Source organism: Amphibalanus amphitrite, unplaced genomic scaffold (assembly GCF_019059575.1).
Source record: "Amphibalanus amphitrite isolate SeventyFive unplaced genomic scaffold, NRLGWU_Aamphi_draft 001131F_arrow, whole genome shotgun sequence".
NCBI lineage: Eukaryota > Metazoa > Arthropoda > Thecostraca > Balanomorpha > Balanidae > Amphibalanus > Amphibalanus amphitrite.
In genome coordinates this window covers 49,717-66,027 of record NW_024882625.1, presented here as the reverse complement: position 1 = coordinate 66,027, position 16,311 = coordinate 49,717, and the positions used below count along the sequence as shown (strand labels likewise).

General features: G+C 45.3%; 1 protein-coding gene and 1 pseudogene across 1 annotated transcript in view; both read right to left on the bottom strand.

The window, feature by feature from the left end:
* The window catches only part of LOC122370433 (sodium-dependent serotonin transporter-like), a 31,424-nt gene extending 17,155 nt beyond the window's left edge, over positions 1 to 14,269 (bottom strand). Inside the window, exons 1-2 of the mRNA XM_043346058.1 lie at positions 14,061 to 14,269; positions 966 to 1,303 (exon numbers count right to left, since the gene is read on the bottom strand). Coding sequence (XP_043201993.1) covers positions 966 to 1,230 — 265 coding nt within the window. The 5' untranslated portion in view covers positions 1,231 to 1,303; positions 14,061 to 14,269. The remainder of the gene's footprint in view (positions 1 to 965; positions 1,304 to 14,060) is intronic.
* Positions 8,863 to 9,030, bottom strand: LOC122370439 (annotated as a pseudogene).
* Positions 14,270 to 16,311: the final 2,042 nt, after the last annotated feature.

Below are 16,311 nucleotides of genomic sequence, written 5' to 3'. Positions count from 1 at the left end.
TTTGGGTTTTTAGCCCCCAAGAAAAACTAAAAAAAAATCCAAATCTTTCCCGAATTTAAAAAAAGCGGAATATATGTGATAGTCCCTGCGCTCTTCTATATACATACCAAATTTCAGATCGATATCTCGTTTTTGGCCAAGTTATAGCGAAGAAACTGTTCAAAAATGATGACGTCAAATTTTTGAGCTCATTTTTTTAGCGATTCTAGACCACGTAGGGCAAAACAAAGACCACCATTGAACTCCCCGTGACGAGCTGCATCGAATCAATACCCATTTTATGCAAAAATATCAACTTTGAAATTTGACCTACTTTGACCTGACCTTGACCTGACCTTGACCTGACCTTCGCCAGAACATAATCTAAACTGACCCCAAAGGCTGCCTGACCCACATAATCGTATTTGACATATAAAATAGACCATAATAATGCATCACATGATACTTTCACATTTTGACCCTCAGTGACCTGACCTCTGTGACCTGACCTGGTATCAGTGACCTCAAATAGCAAAATATGTGTTTGAAGAACATTTCACCATCGATGATTTTCAATCAAATGCATTTTACTCGATGTTACAACGCATTTCTTGAAATGCCTGTAAACGGTGAAAATTAGACATTTGACCTGACCTGTGACGTCATCGGTTTGACCTTGGTCAATAAAATTGGGTCACAAGGTAGTTTCCTGATAGGGCTATCCAACACCGTTTGCCGCTTGTCGCTAGGTTGCGTGGTTCTCGAGATCTTAGGGGGGGGGGCAAATTGCCCCCCCCCCCCAACAGGGCGCGTTGCTCGGCAGAGCCCAACGGGACGCAGGTTAATGAACCTTTTCGTTCAATGTCGTTTCACTACCTAATCGATAATTCCTATTCAACCCTTACAACAACTCTGACACACAAAAAAATCATCATCATCATCAACAACTCTGACAGATCAGCCTACTCCCTCCCGCGCCTACTGACCGCCGCCGTTTTTGTAGCAGATGTACGGAAATCGCCACACATTGCCGAGATCCACGGCGAACCCGATGACGGCCAGCAGGAATTCGACCTTCTTGTCCCAGGTCTCGCGCTCGGCGCCCGCCTCCGCCTCCTTGAGGCGGGCCGAGGGCTCCAGGTCGACGCCGGCGGCCGAGAGGCGGGCGGGCGGCGCCGCCTCTGTGTCGCGAGGCCAGGGCAGCGGTGGTCGCGGCACCAGCCGCGCCCCTGCGCCGGCCCCGGCTGCCATCACCGACAGCAGGGCCGTCAGCGAGGGGCGGCGCCGGCACAGTGCGCTCCGCCGGCCGCTGCAAACATCGCCGCTGCAGAGAGAGGTCACCGGTTACGAGTTAAAATGATGTGTGTGCAGTTTCCTACATTTATTTGTGCATACATGTTTACATCAGAAGCCTTCAAGAGTGTAGGATAGCTGAATATCTAACGTGGGTTAACTGATTGATTCGTACGTTACGTCGCAGTAACTACAAATTATATAGACCCGTCTGAGGCTCCGATCTCTGTGTACCGCAGTCTCGGCTATTTAGAGGTCGATGACAAAATATAGGAATACTTCGGTTCGGATATGCTTGTCACCAATCCATACCTCACTTTCCTTACTCCAGTCTTTTATTGTCAGTTGTCACCTTTTGGTTTGGGATTTTCGCTATAACAAGAAACCACTGCCGTGTTTCGGCTAACTAACCAATTCAGTTAGGGAAGTTAGCGCAGTGCTCACTGATCCGCATCTGATAGCGTTGAAGTGGCTGCTGCGCCACAATTGAATAAGGCTCCGATTCACAGAATTTCCTTCAGCTGAACAATTGAGAAATCACGGTTCAATTCACGACCCCAAGAATTGACGAATCGGACTGGATTCACGCCGAATCTTTTGACAACAAACATATTTTTATCACACTAAGTCAGCAAACTATCCGTCCTCGCATTTACAGGGGGTCGGATGCCCCCTCGGTTTTTCGCGAATAATTCGGGAAAAGGAAAAAGTGAAGAAGTGAAAAGGAAACTTCCAGGATTATCGAGTTAATCTAAACATGTCTTAACCCACGCATGACTGGGGGGGGGGGCTCTGCAGAACCCCGTCCCGTTTTTCGGCAATATCTTCTGAACCGTTCGACGGATCAACACGAAACTTGCGTAACCTACAGCGGCATTAACTTGACACCTTGTGTATAACTTTCAACTTTCTAGCTACCATAGTTTGGCCGGAAATGACGTCAGAGTGACGTCATGTCGGCCGATTTTGATGCAAAATATTGAATTACGGCAAACGCTCTCCAGAGCTTAGTTTTAATGCTAGATCTAATTTCTTTGCGTAAGTGGACTACAAATACACGTAGCTATCAAACTGCTCTCTCGAATTTTCGAAATGTTGAAATTTTTGAAAAATATGTATTGACAATTTGAAAACTATACTTTTTATTTTTTTTTTCAAAAAGTTTTTTATTTTTCGCAAAAACCGGAGAAAAATATGATAGAACACACTCTGATGAGCTACTTTTAGCCCAATAGCTTCAAAAATAGCCAAGTTATTTGCACGATTGTCAAAATTTTACAATTATATATTGTTCGAAACCATTTTTCAGTGCGTTTTTGTCATTGCACAACAATATAAAAGGCACAATCATGTTCCTGAGCTCAAACTGCATCTGATAGGCACCTTGTTTGCTGTAGAATTTCATTTTCAAAATTTGACCTTTTGTCAGTCGCGTTATTGAAAATACCCCAGTCTGAGTCATGCGCGGGTTAAAGATTTCACGACTCTAACCCCAATTAACTCCGACCTGGGACCTGTTTCTTGAGATAATGTCATGCTGGCATTGCGATTCGGTTTATGCCAGCGCACATTATCCGTGCGTTTCCAGTTTTTTTTTTGTGATAAGAAACGTGCCAGCATGTACAACGATGTTTGTCCCGTGCATCATCGCAGGTGCCAAGGCCACTTGAAGGTCATATCAAGGTCATAGACATTTGTTGGTTTTGGGCTACCTTGTAAAGTGTTACGACTTTTTAACGACTTTTTAGTAAAAGTTTTGGAGCAGATTCCGATTTTAGCACTTATTTGAATGTTTCGGTAGGAGTCCTCGTGCTTAAACAACATGTTGCCAAGCTGCCAGTGGTGGTTTGCACTTGTACCTATACTATGAATAGCCGGCGGGACGCAACTACTGAATGATCTGACATCACCTGACCTACTCCAAATGAAGAAATCTTTTTTATTAGAATTTAGGTACGTGAAGTTTGAAATCAGTGGTCCAAAAACCTTGTTACAGCCTCATTTTAAGAAGTTTTAGCAGATCCCGATTTTTCCGACTTTTTAGTTATTGGCTTGACCTGGAAGGTTAACTAGATTTAACCCGCGCCCCAGTGGCGGTCTCAGTCAACTTCGCCCTAGTGGGGGGGGGGGGGGGCATATGTTACCACCCACCTCTAACTCAAAAACTAAGAGGGCTAGGAAGACGCGGTAAAAAACAGTCGATAGCTCTCAATGCGTACGTTTGAAAGTACTTAGGTCATTTTCATCTTAGAACAATATTGGGTTCACTGGAGGTCATCAAAGGTCAAAATTTGCCTAATGTCATTATATTTCTCAGAAAACATGCATATATCTTAGGAACTATGATAGCTAGAAAAACGAATGGAAAAGAAATCGATAGCTTTTAAACTCTTCTTATGAAAAGGTCATTATCAAAATTGACCTCAGGTCAATGGTTTAGCCTCCAGAGGGCAAAATCTCCAAAAATGGCTGTTTTTACGAAAAGTGTTTTTCGACAATAACTTTCGACTTAAAAAAAGCCACGACATTTCTATTGCCAGAATCGTGTTCCTCTCGCCGAGACGCGTCGAATGAACTATAATTTGACCTTGAAAGGTCAACTTGAAAATTTGACCTCAGGTCAAGGTCATGACCTTACCGGAAAAGGTCATGTTGCATATCAGTCGATGCGTCTCGGCAAGACAAACACAATGAGGCCATCCCCAGCGTTCTATCTCTTTCCAATCGAGAGTTATTGGCAAAAATCTGTTTGTAGCCTCAAATGACCTCGGATGACCTTTCTAGAGGCTATCAGCAAAAATGACACCTTGGTCATCACGGGTGGTCCAAATCATTGTGATTCTGAAATATTTGGACTGTTCCTATGCGTACACACGGATCTAGAGGCATTTTCATTTTTCTCCATTGCCTTATAATGGTAAGGTCACGACACTGACCTGACCTTAGGTCACGGATATAAAAAATCCGAGATATACAAATTGTAGGCGTCCATAACATCATGCAATCCACCAAGTTTGAAACCTTTTTGACAGACACTGCAGGCTGGACATGATTGCAAACTTTTTTTAGGCTTGGTCAGTTAACTTGACCTGGTGACCTGACCTGACATGACCTGGGGTCAAAAATTTCACACATTGTCCAAAATTGATGTACAAAAAGCTACTCCAAGCGCCGCGGCGCTACGCGCCGCGGTTTTTTATTTACACGCAAAAAACGCGACAGGGTGGTAACATATGCCGGGGAGCATTCATTCTGGCCAGGGTTCATAATGTCCAGGGTACGCTATGCCCAGTGTCAAAATGGCCAGTGCCTTGAATGGGCCAGAGTTCATAATGTCCAGGGATTGCATGGTCCAAATGTGGCCAACTGGCTGCAGATAGGGTATATTCAAAGAGGCCAGGGTTCATAATGTCCAGGGCACGATGTGTCCAGTGTTCAAAATGGCCAGGGTTCATAATGTCCAGGGCACGATGTGTCCAGTATTCGAAATGGCCAGGGTTCATAATGTCCAGGGCACGATGTGTCCAGTGTTCAAAATGGCCAGTGCCTTGAATGGGCCAGAGTTCATAATGTCCAGGGATTACATAGTCACTGAAAGTGACGTCATTATGTAAAAAACACGGAATCAGCTCAATGCAAAGCAGTGCAGTGCCGAAGGCAATGCCTTAGGAGAGAATACAGGCAATAGTAAATCAAATATTTTTAGGTTAAGTGGTTATGTATCTGGCTTCAGGCCGAAGGCCTGAAGCCTGATGCATAACCACTTAACCCGGCCGGGCCCGGGGGGTAATCCCAACCACCGCAGCCCGGGGGGGGGGGCGTTTTTCGCCCCCCCTGTCTAACTCCGTAAATAAGAGAGCTACGGAAACAAAAGTGATACCAAACGAAAGGTCCTTACGAGACGATTCTAATGCACCTAAAATTTTTGACCTCAGGTCAATTTTCAAGGTCAGAGGTCAAGGTCAAAGGCCAAAACCGGCACATGTGTAGTGATCTCAAAGTAAGCCTTCTAGAGGACGGCAGGCTGCATCAAACCGGCAAAATTGGGTGTCAAACGAAAGAAGAGAATCTGAGGATTCTGAAAATGTGCTCTAAATCAAAGGTCAAGGTCAAGGTCACGCTCAAAATTGACCTCAAACTTGGCACTTTTTCGCACATCTTGCGTGCTAACTTCCAAGATGTTTTGAAATGTTTTGAGGCTTATCAGTTCCCTATTTGTGGTTCATCTTACGATACAAGGCTGCTCAAAGGTCAAGGTCACAGAAGAGTATCCCTGCTAGAGGCTATTTCACTTATTAAGTTAGTAATAATAAATAAGACAATTTTGCCATCCGGAAGCTCTAAATGAAGGCTTAGAGGAAAATAGATGCCAGATTCGTGATCAGCGGGTACAAATCCATCATAAACGACCTTTCATGTGTCAAGGTCAACCAGAGGTCATTCGAGGTCACATGAGGTCAACATGAAACTTGACCTTTTCCGAACAAAATATATATCATTCGACGCGGCTTGACAAGGCGAATGCGATGGTACCACTGCCGTAGCTCTAGGACCATTTTTGTCGAAGTTATTTGCGAAAAACTAAAACCACATTTCGGGGTCGTTGACCTGACCTCTGACCTCAGGTCACCAAAACTATTTTTCTATTTTTCTCTAGGTCAAACGCTACACAGCCGTGCTCGTAATTTGTCTTTATCTCTAAAACTCTATTTTTAGCAGCTATTTGAAGTTTGCGTCTGTGACGCCGAAGTTTGCCGTGCAGGGGTCTAGAAAAATGGACCTTGTGACGTCATCAAGGGGGCTAGGTCCAAATTTTTTACTTCAGAAGATGTCAAATTGATGGGAGAAAAGGTACTGAAAGTTTCGCCTTCCTATCCCTAAGCGTTCGGGAGTTATCGCAAATATTCGCCAGGGGGGGCGAAAAACGCCCCCCCCCCGGGCCCGCGAGGGTTAACCTAAAAATATTTGATTTACTATTGCTTGCAATCTATTCATGCGAGAAACTTTTTCCTTATCCCTGGAAGGCAAACATCATTACCTTAGGTTAGGTTAGGTTAGGTTAGGTTAGGTTAGGTTAGGTTAGGTTAGGTTAGGTTAGGTTAGGTTAGGTTAGGTTAGGTTAGGTTTGGTTGGGTTGGGTTGACTATGTAATCCCTGGACACTATGAACTCTGGCCCATTCAAGGCACGGGCCATTTTGAACACTGGACACATCGTGCCCTGGACATTATGAACCCTGGCCATTTCGAACACTGGACACATCGTGCCCTGGACATTATGAACCCTGGCCATTTTGAACACTGGACACATCGTGCCCTGGACATTATGAACCCTGGCCTCTTTGAATTTACCCTATCTGCAGCCAGTTGGCCACTTTTGGACCATGTAATCCCTGGACAATGTGAACACTGGCCAATTCAAGGCACTGGCCAATTCGAGCACTGGACACATTGTGCCCTGGACATTATGAACCCTGGCCTAAATAATACGCACCCACATATGCCCCCCCCCCCCCACTGGGGCGAAGGTTAAGACCTTTAAATTGGGTATCATCTGCCTTACCTCGTGTTGCGGCAGCACGCTCGTCTTTTTTTTCCGCGAAGCTCGAAGCTGAGCCGACATACTCCGATTACGATTCCGGCAAAACATGGTCTCAAGAAACAGGTCAAAGGTCAAAGGTCATTTGGGTAAGGGTCATGAAATATTCAGGGTAAGGAGTAAAATCAATCAACACGAGGTTATTGGAAGTTTCGTTGCGATTGGCCGTTCTTTTGCGCGAGTTATTCGCGAAAAACCGAGGGGTATCCGTTCGGCCCCCTATAAGTGTGAGAGTAAATGTCTTCCTGGGGTCCTAAGATTTTACTAACGTCAACGGTTTAGCATCCAGAGGGGAAAACTGTCAACTTAGCCTGTTACGTTTTTTTTTTATTCTGCAATAACTTTTGAGTCGAAACTTTCACTACTTTAATCTAAATGGCATCGCGTTCCTGTTGTAAAGACGCTTTTAATGAACGCTAGTCTGGCCTTAAAGTGACAACTTGCAAAATTTGGCCTGAGGTAACAAGGCTATGCTGACTGGAAGGTTACACTGCATATTGGCAAGGTTATGCTGCATATTAACCCTCGCCCCGCTGGGGGCGGGGGCAATTTGGCCCCCCTGTGGTTTTTCTGAATAGGAAGAAACGCCAGCCAAATTTTCAGTACCTTCCCGGGCATCAATTTGACACTTTCACACAAAAATTTTAAGTCTTATGTCACCTTAGGTAAGGAGTTATTGAGGTCAAACTGAGGTCATGTTCTAGCAAAAATGAGCAAAAAACATGAAATCTTGAAACGCTTACAAAAGCTACAGTTACCAAGCAATTTCAAAGTTCTTTATATGGTTATGTAGAAAAAAGACGGCGCTGCGAACCTGCTATCTTGGGTTTTCGAAATTTTGGGATTTTGGCCCCCAAAAAATCATTTTTTTAGAAAAACGCAAAAAATCCCATTTTCCCCGAATTTCGAAAAAAGGAATACTGTGATAGTCCCTGCGCTTTTCTATATACATACCAAATTTTAGATCGATAGCTCCTTTTTTGGCCAAGTTATATCGAAAAAACTGTTCAAAATTGATGACATCATATGTTTTTGAACTCAATTTTTAGCAATTCTAGACCACGTAACGCAAAACAAAAGCCACCATTGAACTCTCCGTGACGATCTGCATCGAATCGATACCCACTTTATGCAAAAATATCAACTTTGAAATTTGACCTAATTTGACCTGACCTTGACGGATGACCCCCGAAACGAAATCCTGGCTGCGTCACTGGCCTTGACCTGACCTTGACCTGACCTTGACCTGACCTTGACCTGACCTTGACCTGACCTTGACCGGAACATAATATAAACTGACCCCAAAGGCTGCCTGACCCACATAATCGTATTTGGCATATAAAATGGATCATAAAACATGCATCACATGATATTTTCATATTGTGACCCTCAGTGACCTGACTTCTGTGACCTGACCTGGTATCAGTGACCTCAAATAGTAAAATATGTGTTTGACGAACATTTACTCATCGATGATTTTCAATGAAATGCATTTTACTCGATTTTACAACGCATCTCTTGAAATGACTGTAAACGGTGAAAATTCGACATTGCAGCTTTCGTCGGAGAGAACGCATTTCAATATTCTCCTGTTAACTTACCAGTAAAATGCCTTTTGGGCGAAGAACGAGCGAGCGAGATAGTGAGCCCTGCACGTGCGGAAGGGCGAGAGGGTACTTCTAACGGGCTTGTGCAAAGCACCCTTCTAACCGGTCGCTAGCGGTGTGCCAAATTTGAAAGCAATCGGCTCAGCCGTTCCTGAGATCTGGAGGCGGCATTCTGCACGTGCGCACGTGCAAACGGGGTCCAAATTGACTTTTGCACGGCACCCTACTAACCGGTCCCCAACCGTGTACCAAATTTGAGCGCAATCGGCCCAGCCGTTCTCGAGATCTGGAAACGCCCCCTGCACGTGCGCACGTGCAGTAGCACCCTAACCGCAACATATGGGAATGCATTGCCTGGTGGGTGCCTACCTGTATGCCAAGTTTCAGCGAAATCGCCCCATTAATTACCGAGTTACTGAAATGGGAACAAATTTGGCACCTCTTCTTTTTGTATTTTGCACGTGCAGTGGGGGTCACTCACATAGTTTTTCAACTAGCAATAACAGCACCTCGGATAAACCTCATTGGTTACTGTATCGCCACTTCACTCACATAGATCAAGAGTGTCCGACCTTTGGTAGAAGGGATGCAGCTACCCTATAAAAATTACCGCAAGACAATCGCTCAATCCGCTGCTGAGATATGGGCCTCTCAAAATCATTACTTTTGCAAAACTGCTTGAACACCCTTGACTTTTCACGTGGCACGTGCCACGACGGTCACTGAGATGTATCAAAAGTAGTCAATTACGGGGTAGAAGGGATGGGGCTACCCAGCAAAAAAGACCGCAGGCCAATCGGTCCAGCGGTTGCTGAGATATAAGCCTCTCAAAAGTTTTACAGGCCGGGCCGGGCCGGGCCGCTCATACTGATATTTTTCAGTTATATTGAAAAGACTTCGCTACGCTCGCTGCGCTCGCTCGCTCGTAATAATGGAAAGGTCGCAAGATTGACCTGGCTTTGGTCACCGATATAAACATTCCTAAGACTATGTTAAGGTAAAGGTCATCTGAGGTCAGTTCGGCCAAGTGACCTCAAAATTTTAACACTCACGCCAGGGTGATGCGGTCCAGTTGTGTTGTGACTGATATCGAGTCTCGAGACAATTGGGGGACGTTTTTACGCCCCACCTCTAACTCAGTTCCTTGGCAAAGCAGCGACAAACGGTAAGCGGTGTTCGAAGGAGCGTCAAGATCTTGAACTGCTTATGTCATTTTAGTGCAAGTCAACTATCAGGTCGTGAAAGGCCATTACAGGCATTTTTTGCTGCGATTTTGAGTGACAAATTGTCTCGGTACATAATTTGTTCGTGAGCTAATAAAATCAGAACATTCGCTAGCTCCGTTGAAGGTCGTTAGCTAACACGCCACCATGTTTGGCCTAGGAGCAATTCAGTTTGGCCCCCTTAGGATTAACCCTCGCCCGCACATGCCATTTTCCCATCCTAGAACGCACATGCACTGAAAACTTTTTTACCATTTTCTGAAGGGTAAACCCGCCATAGCATGGTAGCTTGACACACAGACGTTTTTTACCACCTTCCAGATGGTAAATTTTACTCTTTCATGAAGACTAAACTCGCCAGGGAGGGGTAACATGACACACAGACGTTTTTTACCATCTTCTGAATGGTAAACTCTTTTGATTTACTCTTGTCTAGAGTGTAACATTTTTTGGGTTACACTCTTTGAAAGGGTAAATCTTTAACGGAACCCTTTTTTAGGGAGTAACGCATCATCTACTCTGTGCTTTACCCTCCTACAGAGAGTATATTCTTATGGCCTACCCTTTGTCACATGGTAATGTTTACTCTTTCCTTTAGTGTAAACCCCCCAGAGGATGGTAACAGACCCACAGACGCTTCCTTCAGAAGCTTCACGAAGCTTCTGTTAACCGGAGCTCACCAACTAAAAAAAAATGTTTCAAGAGCAACAATGTAGGTATATTTGGCTTCCGTACAAACAATACGAGGGGCACACCAACCATGAACATTGTGAGACTCTTCACTTATTCACACAAATTTATACAAAGCGTTCAGCAATGCACAAGCGGTAAATAAACACCACGATACAACTTGAATGCAATTTGAATATGAATACAAGACATTCAGGCGATTCAGCGCCCTCATATTGGATTAGGCAGAGCGCACAATATTTGAAGTGAGCGACGGCGTTCCTGGGTGGTCGCCCGTCTGCGTGAGATAATGAGACTGGATCACTACAGTGCAAGGCTTTTTCAAAGTCACCAACAAAATGCATAAACTTGTAGCATCACAACAAAATTAATGTACGTACTCACAACACTAGGCCACGTGGCCGTGCACGGGGTCCTGTTAACCAGGTCAAATTAGCACCACTCAACGGCACGCAATGCTCTAGCACATCGGTACTTACAATAAAATGTCCACAGAGGCTCTATAGGCGATGAACAACACACAAGCACAATCACCAACGGCCACGCCGCGCGGCACCGACACTGCTCACATCCGCTCTCGGAGACCAACGGCCGAAAACTGACAGATGCGCGCGGCCTTCAAACCGCAAACGGCCGATCTCGTTTCTGATTGGCTGATTGTTTCCATTTCAAATATCATCTTCACGAGGGTAAACAAGATCCACGCATGAAACGACTATCTGTACCCGAGTCACGATACCCAGGAGGAAAGAGTTTTCGTGATGTTCTGGATCGCGAGAGTAATATTGATATTTACATGGTAATAATACTCTTCGCTGGCGAATAAGTTCATATTAACCACGTACCGTTACTATGCACATAATGGTAGCAGCGAGTTACTCTTTCAATATACTATTATCTTGCGGGTTTGATGAAAATGAACTCTCCAGGAGGTAGTAAAAAAGTTTTGAGTGTGTGGGGGGGGGGGTGGTTGCCACCCCCCCGCGCCATTTCGTTCCTGTTGGAGATAGAGCTTAGCGGTAAAGACCAAAAAGATTCTTTGGCAGAGCTGGGCATTGCGCAACTTAAGTCCGCAACTCCGCAACTCCGCAACTTGCGGACTACCCTCTTGGTAGCGGAGTTACGGATCGGCTACCGAGCCCAAAAAAGTTGCGGAGTTGCGAGTTGCGGAAGCGAAAAATTCTAAAGCGCAACCGCTACCGGGGCCGCCACCGCTGGTGGGGGCGCCACTGTACTCTTTGCACTCCACTGCACACTGCACGTGTTTCCAGGCTAGTTTTTGAAGCTGATTTCGAATTTAATGACCGTTTGAACATTTACGAAGTAGTTTTAGTGCCTTAGTAACATGTTACGAGGCTTTCAGTGGTGGTTGACACTGGATAGGCGGTAGGACGCCTACTGGTTGACCTGACCTGACCTGACCCGACCAGGCCCAAATGCATGAAGACGTCATCTTTGATCAAAACCAACATGAAATTTGTTATCAGCGCCCCCCCAAAAAAGCATAAAAGCTTCACTTTACGAAGTTCTAGCAGGTCCGATTTTCCCGACTTTTGGGTCATTGACCTGGCCTGGAAGGTCAACCAATGACCTATGACCTTAAAATTGGGTATCATCGGCTTCCTCTCGTCACGGGCAACACGCTCGTTTTTTTTCCCGCGAAGCTCTAGCTCGATCAGGGGCCGAACGGCAGGGGGGGAGGGGGTCCAACCGACGTACACGTTAGACGCTGTAAAACACCGCACACAGCGAGGGTTAAGTCAAATTTTATGGTCGCCAGCATGGGGCCGGGGGCGGGGGGGGGGGTGTTTGGACACCCCTCCGTATGGTTTTCCGCAAATATATAAAAAAAGGCGGCGGCAGCGCGGCTGTTTTCGACACTGCTATTAACACATCCTTTCCACACATTGTATCAACATGTCAGACCCAGGTCACCTCAGGTCAGGTCACCAGGTCAAGTCAAGGGACCCAACCTCCGAAAAAAATTTAAACACCCGCCCTAGCAATACAGGGCAATATAGCAATATAGATACACCTATTGACCGATATCACTTTGAGACTGTCTGCATGTGACAAGGGTAACAAGATATAGGTACAAAGTGTATTTTATAAGTCAATGGGAGAAAATACAACTCGTCCGGATTTGCGGCAAAATGATCCCAAACAACTAAAACATGCAAAGAGTAGCACTGGCAGGTCATTTACGTCGACTGGTGTCGCAATGACTTGCGCATTGAGCATTATAGGTCACGTGACGTCATCAGAGGTCACCAACAGTCAGGTCACCAACAGAGGTCAACCAAAGGTACTACCTGTCAGACATAACACTGCACTTCAGGACTAAAACTGATAAAACGTAGGAACCTAATAGAGGTTGGTAGCGGAGTTGCGGAGTTGCGGAGTTGCGAGTTGCGGTTTTACGATCTGCAAAATAGTTTCGGAGTTGCGATTGCGCTTTGGGTACCTTAGGTTGCGGAAGGTAGCGGTAGCGGTTTCCAAATTTCGGTAGCGATGCCCACCTCTGTTCTTTGGGAAGAGACGAATCCAATGATACCCAGTTTTACCTTCTCAGGTCAGTCATTGACCTTCCAGGTCAGGTCAAACTAAAAAATGTTGCTGTTTTGGGTCACCATTGGATATCAAGTGCGCTGCTTATCATATACCGATGACGATGTTGTTTTCTGGTGCCAAGCCAGCTAGAACCTCTTTGTCACACTACCCGACCAGGTTTTTGCTGCTGAGGTCATTTCAGGTCAAGTTAGGTCAAGGTCAATTATATGTGTTTGTATGTCTGTGTGTGTCTGTGTGTATACTGATGTGTGCACCGATTGTTTGTGTGTCCATATTACATGAAATGATGATCTGAGAAGCTTTTACCAAAAATGCAGTCAAAAAACTTCACAAAAAGTAAATTCCGCTTGCCTAAAACGCAATTATCTTAGATGACCTAGGTTGACCTTGACCTTGACCTTGACATCTGTACATCGTCGAACAACATGTTCCATGATAGGTGGGAGGTAAGACTGGCAAAAAAGGCCGAAATCAAGGTGTCAAAAGCTCACAAGGCCCATAGCCAACGCAAGATGTTGAGAATTGGCCATTTGGGTCATGACATGACCTGAAAAACAAGGTCATATCTCCGAAACCAAAAACCACAGAAACTTGAAATTTTCAGGGGACATCAAGAAAGGATAGAGGAGCAGCTATACGAAAAATCAGCCTTCTAGCTCTAAAAATGTTGAGTGCAGAGCAGATACCTGGGGGGGGTGGCAACCCCCCCCCCATGTGCGGGCGAGGGTTAAATGGTCAAAAGGGTTTTTTTTCATCAATCCATGGACACATGCATCTTGTTTTGGTAATTACGATTTTTTTAGATACAGGATTTAAAAATTGCATCCGTGGCCGGTGACTCCACCTAATACTCCTAGGGTCACTATAGGCCGTGAAAAGTCTGCAACATTTTTATTTATTTATTACAAATGACCGATGAACACACGTCACCTGATAATGTAAATTCATTGTGTTGAGCTGACCACATAGCAATTGACTGAAGACATTCAAATTAGGGCATTCCTCGTATGCTAAGCAATACTCTATAGTTCCATTTCGCGAGGCGCTACGTTTTGTCAGCACGAACGACAGCGAGGAGTCAGCGGAGGAGAGGTACTGACCTGCCGGTCGCGGGCCGTCGCCGAATCTGCCCCTGCCAGTGGTCGCTGGGCTCACACCGGGCGTGGTGGGTGGGGGCGTGGCCACTGGCGCGTCCGCCAATCAGACGGCGTCGCAACGCCCGACTCCACCCCGCTGCCGGTGACGCGTCAGCTTCCACGAACGGTGTGATGTATAGGAAGAGGGACAGCTAACAGCCCATAGGTCATGAGAGATGATCAAGATTCGATTGGTCGATGTGCCTCACTTCACGATTTGACCTTCTAGGCAGTGGCGGCGGAACACCTTCAATTAAGGGGGGGGGGGGGGGGGCACTGCCGACTTTTGGTCTCATTCTTTCCATGCAACGCCCAATAGGGCTAATGTTAAAATGCCAAAATCAAAGGGGGGCACGGTGCCCCGGTCCCCTCCCCGTTCCGCCGCCTACGCTTCTAGGAAGCCTCTCTCCTCCAGATAAAATCATAAAACAGCTTTAGATGGCGCTGCACGGCAAGAAAAGAAGCTCAGTCATTTCATTTCCATTTTCAATGAAAAGGTGGCAAAACGGACCTGACCCAGGGTCGCCGATACAGAAAACCAAATAATTAAATGTCGGACTCCAAGTAATTCTTAAGAATTTTAAGACAATCATTCAGTCGGTGTAGCAGACTAGAAACATTTGCGTTTTTCTGAGGTGAGGTCACGGATTGTGACCTGGTGACCTGACCTCTGGGTACATTGAACTATGTAAAGTTGTCGAAAATTCCAGCCAGAGAAAAAATATTCTGATACAGTGTGCCATCGAGGTATTCACAAAAAGCGTATATGCACCAGCAGTTGTTGCGTTGATGGTATGTAAGTACCAGTGATCAACATAAAATGCTCCGATTCCCCGAAATTATCATATTACGGTTGCGATAATGGTTATCATGAAAAGGAGTTTGGATTACGATCAAAATTAGGTATAGGCCATTTTACGAAGCCTAGGATGATAAAATGTAGCCAGCCAGTGAGTCATCAATTGCACTTGGTGGACACATATTCCGATTTCTTATCACGCATATTCCCATTTGCCGTTTAAAAATCGCAGGCAGTTTCAAGTTAGGTAAAAATCGTTTCCCACGGTGCCTCAAAAGTTTTACAGCATCACAATCGCTTGGTTTTAACACATTCTTTAGTATTTTATTCAACAACCAGCATAATCATTGCGAAGCTAGGCGCATTTCTAAACAGGTAGCAACGGCTTGTGACGAAGCTGCACAACGTGTCCACTAAAATTTCTCTCCATGCTTTTTTCGGACGTCGCTCGAGCCTGCTCAAGCTAGTTTAGCTACCTCCTGTTGGTTAAAGCATTTGTTCACAACCGACAATAGTTCTTAAATTGAGTTTAAGTCTAGGAAGCAGCCAGAACATTGGCATTTGTCCGTAAGTCCCTAAAAAGTGTAATGGCATCATTTTTACTGCGTTTTGCGTTGTGTCCTGGTGCTTCACCTTTCGTGAAAAGTGCCCTGACTTTAACCCGCGCCCCAGTGGCGGTCTCAGCCAACTTCGCCCTAGTGGGGGGTGGGGGGGGGGGGGGGGGTGGTGGCATATGTTACCACCCACCTCTAACTAAAAAACTAAGAGGGCTAGAAAGACGCTGTAAAAGCAGTCGATAGCTCTCAATGCGTACGTTTGAAAGTATTTCGGTCATTTTTCATCTTAGAGCAATATTGGGGTCACCAGAGGTCATCAAAGGTCAACATTTGCCAATGGTCATAATATTTTTCAGAAAACATGCCGTTATCTCAGGAACTACGGTAGCTAGAAAAACGCATGGAAAAGCAATCGATAGCTCTTGAACTCTTCTTTTGAAAAGGTCATTATCAAAATTGACCTCAGGTCACGGGTTTAGCCTCCAGAGGGCAAAAACTCCAAAAATAGCTGTTTTTACGAAATGTGTTTTTCGACAATAACTTTCGACAACAAAAAGCCACGACATTTCTATTACCAGAATGGTGTTCCTCTCGCCGAGACGCGTCGAATGAATTATAATTTGACCTTGAAAGGTCAACTTGAAAATTTGACCTCAGGTCAAGGTCATGACCTGACCGGAAAAGGTCATGTTGCATATCACTCGATGCGTCTCGGCAAGACAAACACAATGAGACCATCCCCAGCATTCTATCTCTTTCCAATCGCGAGTTATTGGCAAAAATCTGTTTGTTGCCTCAAATGACCTCGGATGACCTTTCTAGAGGCTATCAGCAAAAATGACACCTTGGTCATCACGGG